The 12,637-nt window shown below is 42.5% G+C and overlaps 1 protein-coding gene across 1 annotated transcript; it reads left to right on the top strand.

The window, feature by feature from the left end:
• The first annotated feature begins 4,947 nt into the window (after nt 1-4,947).
• Nucleotides 4,948-8,385, top strand: LOC133837762 (calphotin). The gene is made up of 2 exons (XM_062268620.1): nt 4,948-8,006; nt 8,105-8,385. The coding sequence occupies exons 1-2, from the start codon at nt 5,402-5,404 to the stop codon at nt 8,302-8,304; spliced, it is 2,805 nt and encodes a 934-aa protein (XP_062124604.1). The 5' UTR covers nt 4,948-5,401; the 3' UTR covers nt 8,305-8,385.
• Nucleotides 8,386-12,637: the final 4,252 nt, after the last annotated feature.

Raw genomic sequence — 12,637 nt, 5'->3', positions numbered from 1 at the left:
TTTTGAACGATTGAAATGTAAATAATTTGGTTAGAAAACCCTTTAAAATGCTTGGAAACGTCTTTTTTACTGCTTCTGTGTGACCGTAGCCCATTTTGCTTGTGAATACAAAGCCATATTTGTGTGTGTGTTTTGCATAATTTATTATTGGCTTTGAAAAAACAATCATGCTGTCAAGTGTCAAAAGATGTGAATGCGAGAACCCTTAGCTACACCACACATGCCCCCCCTGGTTCTCTCTTTTCTGCCTGCCGCCCAGTTGAGAGTTGAATGCAAATAAAAATGCGTGAAATATGCAGTAAATTTACCTTTTCATGTATACGACATATGGCAAGTGGTAGAAGGTATGCGTGGGAGTTGTGTGTGCATAAATATGTATTTGTCGAAATGTTTGTTTTTTTTTTAGCAGTGGGTAGTCACAAGCTCATTTTTATTTTTTGCCTTTTTGGTGGCTGTCTGGTGCTGACCGCAAACTGTTGGCAGGCAGTGTCCATTAACATGCAGACCCAAACCCACAAACTGGCCCACAATACTGACAGCCAGACTGATACGTGTTAATTTGAATAATTTATTAAAGTCCGTGATGAGCGCGACCTTTCAACCACTGTTCCCTCACCATATCATTTGGTCGGATTCCCCACTCTGCCGACTATCAGCTGCAATTAAGAAGGGGGGAGAAAAAACCAATGAGAACGAATATAAATTACGGAACAGTTGCAGCATGCAACTGCGATGCATTGCCATATGCAACAAAATTGCAGCAGCAGCACAGGAAAATCGGTCGAACATCAAATTTTTTTTTTTCCAATTTCTTTCAAAAGGTTTACGTTGAATATACCCTGTAAAACATTGAATTTTCTTCAAGTGTATTAAGAAATTTAAATATTCGTTTATCATGATACGTTCATTTAAATTCACTTTAAAATGCAATTTTCATTTGATTCATTATCTAGACATGTAAAATAAATTGATACTCTTAAAGGGCAGCGCGAATTCGAACATTTCACTTAAACTTTTTGGACTATTGCTGCCGGGCGAAATTGTTTGCATTTCACGCTGCTGATGCATGCGAATTGGAAAATATTTGCAATTTAGCAAAATGCGCCTGAAAGCATTCAATGGCGATGGCTTACAGATGGAATCCTACGGGGAAAGGTAGAACCTACAGATTCGGATACGGGTTTTGATTTGTATTTGTGTTTACAATCAGCACCCGCGGTGCGTGCAGAATGACACCAATTAAATATATATTTTTTACACGCTTCTGTATATACTCTTCTTTTATGGTATATGCTTTTATATTTAAAATCAAAACAAAAATATAGTTTTTCCTTGCGGCAAATTTGAAGTATGAACTATTTATCATGTTATTATGCATATACATTCGAATAGGAATGTGCTTATCCCAACACTTATAGGAGCGAGAGAAATACTTTAATTTTTGTTCCATCCATTTTATTTAGACTATTCCAAGATTGATTTATAGTATGGTATAATAGGCAGCCGATAGCTGCAATTGTCTGACTGAAAGCCGGTTTCAGTTTATATCCAACGCTTCGTCTTAAATGTCAATAATACGTGAAATTGAACTGCCAACTAAATCTCCAGCGGCTCCTTTGATTGTGTGTGCGCATGTGGGTGGATGTGCCTGAGCTCTCAGGTCTGATAGTTTGAGTCTGAGTTGTGTGAGTATGAGAATGATTTTCATATAAGCATTTTGCATTTTGCATTTGTGCGGATGGCTTCCATGCTGCTTTATTTATACGTTATTTCCTTTTATTCCTTCTTTTTTTGTACACTTTATCGCGATTCCTTTCTCGTTCATATTGAAAAACTATTTGCAAGAGTCTCAACTCTCAAGAGTGCTGGGATTTAAACGACGGCTGCAAATTGTACGCAGATCACATTACGCTTCCAACGGCTCCAGCTGCCATGTCATGTGCGACTCGTTTCTATTGACTGCATTTGCTGGCTGAGTGTGGGCAATTGTGGGCGTGGCAAGAATGTTTGCCACCTAGAATGGCTTCACATTTGGTTGCATTCATTCTTTTATTCATTCGAAAAATTGAAAGATTTATTTCTTAGTTGTCTGCGATTACATTTCTTCCAGCTAATGTGTTTCGATTGAGCGCTTTTATTCTGGTAGTTTGTCAAGTTGTCAACCAATGTCACATAGCAAGAGGTGTATCCAAGAACCAAGTAAGTAGTCATAGTAAGTAGTATTTTACTGAAAAAGACATTAATTTGCACTAAAACTAACCTGTTGATGATGGTTGGCCGAAACTTACATAATATGGAAGAAAGAATAGAAAACACGCGTTAAGCCTTGTCGTTCTCAATGAACCTTTGTTGGGCTTCTCGACAATCGAAAATGACTGAATAGAGGTATGGAAATACAAGACAATTCTGAAAATCGGTCAGTATAATAAGTGTTCTCGAAACGTGTGGTTCTTTGGCAAGAAAAGTTAGTTAAAGTTTAGAAAAAGAAAAAATTATTAATGCAAATTTCTAAAATATTGCAAAATTGTTCGAATCGATTAATTGAAATTTATTTGGTTAGCAGAAAGAAAGTTTACATAACAAATAGTTTAATTAAGCCTTTAAGGATAGAATTAAATTTAGATGACAACTTAAAAAATAAAATAAATAACAAAGTAAAATAAAATTAATATTGTCTGATGCAATCACCAATGTGACACAAATAGCAATATATAAATAAATTTACTGTATTGATTAAAAATAAAAAATAGGCAATGGAAAAAATGGACAAGTGACGACAAGTTTGTTACGATTGCACGTGAGCATTCTCTTGTTTTGTTCTTGTTTGCTGTCACTTAGTATTTCTAACATTTAATCCCCTAGTTCAGTGAACTTTGTCAAGGCCAATACTAAGCGCATTATTCTGTTTCGTGCAATCCCATCAGTTTACGAGTAGATTCGCAAAGAACTAATTTTCCGAAGCTCAAAGATAAAATCAACTGGCAAATATTAAGATATATTTTATGATTTTGAACAGGATTCAAAAAGTTTATTTTATTTATTTAACAATATATATAAACAATAATTATTTAAATAAACAAGAATAATACTGCTCCAAATTGAAGTGATACTATTTGTCCAGATCAATTTTTATAGAAAAATTTAAAGCAGCTTCTTCAATTTCAGTAGATGTCATGGAGACTTCAATAGAACCATCAAAAAGTGTGGAAACCGAACCAGCACTTGCTGTAGTAGCTACACCAGTCACTGTTAAAGCTGTCGTACCACCAGTCGCAACAACTCTTCCTGTTGTAGCATCGGTTCCTGTGGAGTTCGTTGTAGCTCCAGTAGCGCCAACACCAGCAGCACCTGTTAATACCGCTACTCCTGTCACTGTTGAAGCTGTTGCACCATCAGACGCTCCAATCGCTCCAGCTCCAGTAGAGCCAACACTAGCGGCGCCTGTCCTCGCTCCAACACCAGTCACTGTTAAAGCTGTCGTACAACAAGAAGCAGTACTTCCAGTCGCAACAGCCGCTCCTGTTGCAGCACCGATTCCTGTGGAGGGTGTGGTAGCGCCAACACCAACACAAGTTACACCTGTTGCTGCCACTACACAAGTAACTGTTGAAGCTGACGTATCCCCAATCGCAACGGCCATCCCTGTTGCAGTACCGGTTCATATAGAATCCGTGGCAGCTTCAGTGGAGTCAACACCAACAGCAATGGCACCTGTTCCTGCCGCTACACCAATCGCTGTTGAAGTTGCCGTATCACCAGTCGGAACGGCCATCCCTGTTGCAGCACCGGTTCCTGTGGAGTCAATGGTAGCGCCAACACCAACACCAGTGATACCTGTTCCTGCCGCTTCACCAGAAACTGTTGAAGCTGCTGTATCCCCAGTCGCAAAGGCCATCACTGTTACAGTACCAGTTCCTGTTGAGACCGTGGTAGCTCCAGTAGAGCCAACACCAACACCAGCGGCACCAGTTTCTGCTGCAACACCAGTCATTGCTGCAGCTGTCATACCACCAGTCGCAACGGACATCCCTGTTACAGAACCGGTTCCTGTGGAGTCCGTGGTAGCTCCAGTGGAGCCAACATCAACACCTATGGCACCTGTTCCCGCCGCTACACCAATTGCTGTTGAAGCTGTCGTACCACCAGAAGTAGTACCTCTAGTCGTAAAGGCCATCCCTGTTGCAGTACCATTTCCTGTTGAAACCGTGGTAGCTCCAGTAGAGCCAACACCAATACCAGCGGCACCAGTTTCTGCTGCAACACCAGTCACTGCTGAAGCTGTCATACCACCAGTCGCAACGGACATCCCTGTTACAGAACCGGTTCCTGTGGAGTCCGTGGTAGCTCCAGTGGAGCCAACATCAACACCTACGGCACCTGTTCCCGCCGCTACACCAATCGCTGTTGAAGCTGTCGTACCACCAGAAGTAGTACCTCTAGTCGTAAAGGCCATCCCTGTTGCAGTACCAGTTCCTGTTGAAACCGTGGTAGCTCCAGTAGAGCCAGCATCAACACCAGCGGCACCAGTTCCTGCTGCAACACCAGTCACTGCTGAAGCTGTCATACCACCAGTCGCAACGGACATCCCTGTTACGGCACCGGTTCCTGTGGAGTCCGTGGTAGCTCCAGTGGAGCGAAAACCAACACCAACGGCATCTGTTCCCGCCGCTACACCAATCGCTGTTGAAGTTGCCGTATCACTAGTCGCAACGGCCATCCCTGTTGCAGTACCGGTTCATGTAGAATCCGTGGTAGCTCCAGTAGAGCCAACACAAACGGCATCTGTTCCCGCTGCAACACCACTCAGTGTTGAAGCAGTCGTACCACCAGTCGCAACGGACATCCCTGTTACAGCACCGGTTCCTGTGGAGTCCGTGGTAGCTCCAGTAGAGACGACACAAACACCAGCGGCACCTGTTCCAGCCGCTACACCAGTCACTGTTGAAGCTGTTACACCACCAGTCGCAACAGCCTTCGCTGTTGCAGTACCGGTTCTGTTGAGACCGTGGTAGCTCCAGTAGAGCCAGCATCAACACCAGCGGCACCAGTTCCTGCTGCAACACCACTCACTGCTGAAGCTGTCATACCACCAGTCGCAACGGACATCCCTGTTACAGCACCGGTTCCTGTGGAGTCCGTGGTAGCTCCAGTGGAGCCAAAACCAACACCAACGGCACCTGTTCCCGCCGCTACACCAATCGCTGTAGAAGTTGCCGTATCACTAGTCGCAACGGCCATCCCTGTTGCAGTACCGGTTCATGTAGAATCCGTGGGAGCTCCAGTAGAGCCAACACCAACACCAGCGGCACCAGTTTCTGCTGCAACACCAGTCACTGCTGAAGCTGTCATACCACCAGTCGCAACGGACATCCCTGTTACAGCACCGGTTCCTGTGGAGTCCATGGTAGCTCCAGTAGAGCCAACACAAACACCAGCGGCACCAGTTTCTGCTGCAACACAAGTCACTGCTGAAGCTGTCATACCTCCAGTCGTAACGGCCATACCTGTTGCAGTATCGCTTCCTGTGGAGTCCGTGATAGCGTCAACACCAACACCAGTGATACCTCTTCCTGCCGCTTCACCAGTCACTGTTGAAGCTGCCGAATCCCCAATCGCAACGGCCATACCTGTTGCAGTACCGGTTCCTGTTGAGACCGTGGTAGCTCCAGTAGAGCCAACACCAACACCAGCGGCACCAGTTTCTGCTGCAACACCAGTCACTGCTGAAGCTGTCATACCACCAGTCGCAACGGACATCCCTGTTACAGCACCGGTTCCTGTGGAGTCCGTGGTAGCTCCAGTGGAGCGAAAACCAACACCAACGGCATCTGTTCCCGCCGCTACACCAATCGCTGTTGAAGTTGCCGTATCACCAGTCGCAACGGCCATCTCAGTTGCAGTACCGGTTCATGTAGAATCCGTGGTAGCTCCAGTAGAGCCAACACCAGCGGCATCTGTTCCCGCTGCAACACCAGTCAGTGTTGAAGCAGTCGTACCAGCAGTCGCAACGAACATCCCTGTTACAGCACCGGTTCCTGTGGAGTCCGTGGTAGCTCCAGTGGAGCCAAAACCAACACCAACGGCACCTGTTCCCGTCGCTACACCAATCGCTGTTGAAGTTGCCGTATCACCAGTCGCAACGGTCATCTCAGTTGCAGTACCGGTTCATGTAGAATCCGTGGTAGCTCCAGTAGAGCCAACACCAGCGGCATCTGTTCCCGCTGCAACAGCAGTCAGTGTTGAAGCAGTCGTACCACCAGTCGCAACGGACATCCCTGTTACAGCACCGGTTCCTGTGGAGTCCGTGGTAGCTCCAGTAGAGCCGACACAAACACCAGCGGCACATGTTCCAGCCGCTACACCAGTCACTGTTGAAGTTGTTACACCACCAGTCGCAACAGCCTTCCCTGTTGTAGCATCGGTTCCTGTGGAGTCGTTTGTAGCTCCAGTAGAGCTAATACCAGCGGCACTTGCTCCCGCGCCAACACCAGTCTCTGTTGAAGTTGCCGTCCCACCAGAAGCAGTACTTCCAGTCGAAACATCCGTACCTGTTCCAGCACTGGTTCCTGTGGAGTCTGTGGTAGCTCCTGTAGCGCCAACACCAACACCAGCGGCACCTGTTCCTGCTGCAACACCAGTCACTGCTGAAGCTGTCATACCACCAGTCGCAACGGACATCCCTGTTGCAGCGCCGGTTCCTGTCGAGTCCGAGGTAGCTTCAGTTGAGCCAACATCAGCACCAACGGCACCTGTTCCTGCTGCAACAACTCTCACTGTTGAAGCTGCCATATCACCAGTCGGAACACCCGTCCCTGTTTCTGTACCGGTTCCTGTCGAGTCCGTGGTAGCTTCAGTTGAGCTAACATCAATACCAGCGGCACCTGCTCCTGCCGCTACACCTGTCACAGTTCAAGTTGCCGTATCACCAGTTGCAACGGCCAACCCTGTTGCAGCATCCGTTCCTGTGGAGATCGTGGTAGCTACAGCTGCTCCGACACCAGCGGCACATGTTTCTGTCACAGCACCAGTCACTGCTGCATCTTTTGTACCATCAGAAGTAGTACTTCCACTCGCAACAGCCGTCTCTGTTGCAGCACCGGTGGTAGCTACAATTACGCCAATACCAACACCAGAAGCACCTGTTCCTGCCGCTACATCAGTCACAGTTGAAGCTGTCGTACCACCAGTTGCAACAGTCACCCTTGTTGCAGCACCGGTTAATGTGGATTCCGTGGTAGCTCCAGTAGAGCCAACACCAATAAAAACGGCACCTGTTCCTACTGCAACACCAGTCACTGTTGAAGAAGTCGTACTAGAAGAAGCAGTACTTCCAGTCACAAATATACCTGTCACTGTTGAAGCTGCTGAATCTCAAGAAGCTGATCCCGACCCAGCACTGGCTCTCGGAGAGCCCTTGGTAGCTCCTGTAGCTCCAACACCTCCTGTGACAACCGTTGATCCTGTTGTCGCACCGGTTTCAGTGGAGTCCGCAAAAGTTCTTGTATCTCCCCTTCAGGAGACACCTGTCTCTGTCTCAGTACCTCCAGTCGCAAGAGACGTCTCTGATGTCGTACCGGTTTCAGCAGAGCCGGAGGTAGTTCCAAGACCTTTAGAGAGACCTGTTCCTGACACTTCACCTATTACTGTTGAAGCAGTGCCTCCAAATACAATAGCAGTACCAGTTTCACCAGAGTCCACGGCGGCTCTAGAAGCACAACCACTTGAGAAAACTCCATCCGTTGCAACACAAGAAGCATCGCAATTAATAGAGTCTAGTGTTGCTAATCAAGCTGAGAGCCTTAGAAGTGCAGAAACAATCGTAGAGGCTTCAAAAGAAAAATGCTTGCCGGCTTTAGAATCTGTTGCCTCTCTAGAAGAAATGTTGGGTACTACAACTCAACAACCAGCAGTGGAAACACCAGTTTCCGAATCGGATCCTGCTGAAGTTGAAATGGAAGCTTTAGTAACTACGCAGAACCAGACTAAAGTCGCTAATCAGATTCCAAGTAAGTGTTGAAGCAACTCCCGTTGTTGGAGATTCAAACCTTCACCATCATTTATCAGTTCTTTATAAGCATTTATTGATCTCAATCTTAATTTGCAGATGTAAATGCAGATATCGTGCCAATTGCAAAAATTTATCCAACACGAAGGGATCTAAATACAAACGATGTATCACTTTTAGCAATAGCAGCAACTTTGGATTCAATTGCAGATAAACTAAAGGAGCAAAGAGCCAGGAATCAAGAAGTTCTCGACCGCATATGCGAAATTGAGAAGATTCTAGGTGTGACTAAAAACTAAAGTCGATTTATTATTAAATTACTAATTGCATATTATTGACATATATAACGAAATAAAGAATGATAACCGTATAAAAATAAACTATCAAATTTGCTGTTCAAAAAGAAGTTTTTAAAACACATTTTTTTATTGATATAATACATTTATGTCTTTTGCGAGAAAACAAGTAAGAAAGCTACAGTTGAGTGTACTCGACTGTGAGATACCAGCTACCCATTTTGAATAAAAGAAATATATTTTGCGGTATTTTTCTCAAAATATACCGAATATACTGCAAAAATACTAAAAATGTATAAATTGTATATTTGGTATATAGATATAGTACCGTATTCAAAATTTACCTTAGACGGCACAATATACCAGATTGTCAGCCAAAACAACTAAGACCCCTAGTAAGTAGGCGTTCTTACCCATACAAAAGTATTTCTTTAATAACTTCGACAATTTTTATCTGATCGCAACCAAATACTATAGTAATTATTGTATATACCAAAATTCGCTTGTTATTCGATTATTTTGATTTGCAGGCGCAGAAGTGGGCGTGACAAAAATTTGAAACAAACTTGATCTGCGTGCAAACATAACAAATGCTGTTGAAAAATTATAGCTCTATCTCTTATAGTCTCTAAAATCCAGTGTTTCATACGGACAGACGGACAGACACACAGACGGACATGGCTAGATAGTCTCGGCTGTTGACGCTGATCAAGAATATATATACTTTATAGGGTCGGAGATGCCTCTTTCTACCTGCATCCTGCCGGCACAAAGTTATAATACCCTTCTACCCTAAGGGTATCGGGTATAAAAATGCTGAATTCGACAATTAATATTAATAATTATGACGAATTTTTTAAATTGAATTTATATTTAATATGTTTTTAGACTATCAAAAATTGCATTTAGTCATTTTGTAATCTTTCAAAGATTGATTCATTTTAAAATACACTATATTGAATCTTCACAATCTTATCTATAGGTTAACAATTAAAGTAAAATTACAGCATTTATGTAAATATAAAAGCTTATTGAATTTTGAATATTGGAGGAATTGATATATATTGTGGTAATTAGACACATCGAAAACTATTCTGTAGTTACTTACACTAAGACTATCAAACAGGATATCTGGCCAATCAGGTTGTCTAAAAACTATAAACTGACACTTTCAAATTTAGAGCACAAATTGTAAACGTTTTCTACTCATTTGCAAAGCCCTAGACGACCTTTTAGACAAAATCGCCGGCCATAAAATTCACTTTGAATCGAATTGAGCCTTAAGCCTTAACCCATTCGAGAGCCATAAAATGTTTAAAGACCCCCAAAAACAACAAGTGAGAAAGCTACAGTCGAGTGTACTCGACTGTGAGATACCCGCTACCCATTTTGAATAAAAGCAATATATTTTGCGGTATATTTCTCAAAATATACCAAATATACTACAAAAATACTAAAAAATATACCAAATGGTATATGTGGTATATCGATATAGTACCGCATTCAAAATATACCATAGACGGCACAATATACCAGATTGTCAGACAAAGTAACTAAGACCCCAGTACTATAAGTAGGCGTTTTGCCCATACAAAAGAATTTCTTTAATAACTTCGACAATTTTTATCTGATCGCAACCAAATGTTCAGGAATCATAACTACTATAGTAATTATTGTATATACCAAAATTCGTAACTCTAGCTTTAAAATTACGATTGTTATTCGATTTTTGATTTGCGGGGCGGAAGTGGGCGTGGCAAAATTTGAAACAAACTTGATCTGCGTGCAAACATAACAAATGCTGTCGAAAAAATTATAGCTCTATCTCTTATAGTCTCTGAGATCCAGTGTTTCATACGGACGGACGGACAGACACACAGACACACAGACGGACAGACGGACAGACGGACATGGCTATATCGTCTCGGCTGTTGACGCTGATCAAGAATATATATACTTTATAGGGTCGGAGATGCCTCCTTCAACCTGTTACATACATTTCCTGCCGGCACAAAGTTATAATACCCTTCTACCCTATGGGTAGCGGGTATAAAACGAAAAAATTTGCAATTGAAGGGTTTCTGCCAGTTCAAAATGTTCTGTTCTTATGTGAGTTTTGGGTGTTGGATAAGTCAAACACCTACGGCGATTATTCTAATCATTTGAGTTGTGTCGGCCTATCGCATCTTATTCTTTTTTTTTTTCAACTTCTTTACATATGGATATGTATGATACTCCTATGCCAGTAATCTCTGAAACTGTGTCTGAGTTTTGGGTTTTCATTGCGGCTCAATTCCCAATAACATGTTCGACAGCTCAATCTAAATCTATAGGCAAATCGCAGCATAAAGTGGAAAAGGTCGGGGTATAGAAAAAAGAAAAATTCGAAAAGCAAATTCCCATTTGACCATTTTGACTGCAAACAATAAAATGACCTTCCATATACATATGTACATTCACCAACACACACACACATCCACACTGATGGCACATGCTATAAATGTTGCAAATGGAGCAACAGAGTGAAGTTGTCATGCGTTTTGGTGGCTCTAGTTTTTGTTGTTGTTATTTAACTGTGGTAAATTCTCTTCTTGCTATTTTTTCAGGCTGCGATGGTATGTAGGCTACCAGAAAAGGAAAAATTAAAATAACCAAAAAGGTTCAAAAAGGAAAGGAAGAATGTTTTGTATAGTTTTTTCTTGGCACTTTTTACATGACTGCTATTCGTGTGCCTGACAAAGGCTCGCCGCTAGAAACCAGTAACAATGTAAAGTTGACAGTGCTGCACTAGAATATACTGGTATACACAAAAAAACAGAAAATAGGACAAATAACGGACATTTTGTAGTGTCTATATCATCTCGAACAGGATAAAAACAAAATAATCAGGAGTGACGAACGAACCGGCTTTACATGTATTGATTAAAAATAAATGGCAGATGGGTTTTACCCCTTAAATACTTCACAACAAATAGTTTTTAAATGCAAAGGGGGTTTCTATTATATCTCATGGAAAGCATTCTCTGACAGCAGCATGTAATGCAGTTTAAGCTCATTAATGATATCCAACTATATCGAAATGGGAATATATATTTAAATATAAAATTATTTCTGGGAGAATATGCGAAACATTTGCGATGCTATTTGATTGTGAACACTGCTTAAGCTACTTGAAGGCAATTTAAGAGTGACTGGGTCACAACTTATTTACTTTTAATTCTGCAATAGCCAGTAAAGGATCTTCACTTCGAATTGATAAATATTGGTCAAACCAATTTCGAAAATGGCTTCGACTCTATGTAGTTTTTACTCTTCCACTTAGAAGCATTTACAGCTGTCAGATCAATCAGTCAGTATGCCTAGATGACAGCTTGAGATGAGGACATTCTGCCTCCTTTCATGACTTCGAAGTGAATGGGTTTTCCGGTAGTACTATTGTTTGTCACACGACTGGCAAGCAAATGCTGTCACATTGCACTTGAGGCTAATGCAGTCTTTCGAGCATTCGGCTAATGTAACAACAATAAGAACAACAATGACCATTAAAAACAAAGAGGACACCAGCAACATCGACTGCTTGTGCAGCTGTAGTTGAGCCTTGTCGTTTCCTAGTTGGAATCGAATAAATTTGGAATTAATTGCGCTTATCTCACAGCTAAAATTTTCGACAGATTTACCACATGTCCTGGTCCTTAGACAACTCTCCCAAATTTATTTGCGGCATTCAAAATCTCTTGCTATCCGAGCAGCTCGTTTGTGTGCTTCCCCCCTTCAGGCGTCGTTGTGACAACAAACGGACAAACTTCGAGTCCAGCCCTGCATTTGGCAGTTATTAGCCCATGTTGTTCAGCAAATTGTTGCAGACTCTGTTTTCAGTTTTCAATTTCTGGTTTAGCGAGCTGCCTGCTCATCCGTCTGTGGCCATTTGTTTGCCCCGGTAATCGTAATCTATGTATAGTAGTCGTTGTCGTCATGTCGCTCACCGCTGTGGTTGAGGTTGAGCTTTGTTTTACCGTCTGAACCAGCTACAATTAATTGACATGAATTGTTTGCGTTGGCCCTAAACCGAACTGCAGCTGTTAGTCGTACGTATACGTAATATCCTCTTTGCCGTTGCAGCTGCTGACTTTGTTCGCTAAGCCGAAACTTAATTAAAGTGCAGAAAATGTCAAACTCGCTTGCAACTTTATTCTGTGCTTTTTTCATGCTTTTTGCTTAATGACTGACTGGCTCATTTTTCTTTTATTCGGTCTATTTGTTGCAGTCTTTTTGGCCCCTAGCAAAGTCTGCTTTCGAATTTCATTTGATTATATCAGTAATCACAAAAGCGTTTGTC

Source organism: Drosophila sulfurigaster, chromosome 2R (assembly GCF_023558435.1).
Source record: "Drosophila sulfurigaster albostrigata strain 15112-1811.04 chromosome 2R, ASM2355843v2, whole genome shotgun sequence".
NCBI lineage: Eukaryota > Metazoa > Arthropoda > Insecta > Diptera > Drosophilidae > Drosophila > Drosophila sulfurigaster.
This window is presented reverse-complemented; position numbering and strand designations above follow the sequence as displayed.

Bases quoted from the DNA above. Each gene is read 5' to 3' on its own strand.
- LOC133837762 (XM_062268620.1), top strand. From the start codon at position 5,402: ATGGTAGCTCCAGTAGAGCCAACACAAACACCAGCGGCACCAGTTTCT. The intron at 8,007-8,104 runs GTAAGTGTTGAA...CTTAATTTGCAG, and splicing joins AGTCGCTAATCAGATTCCAA to ATGTAAATGCAGATATCGTG.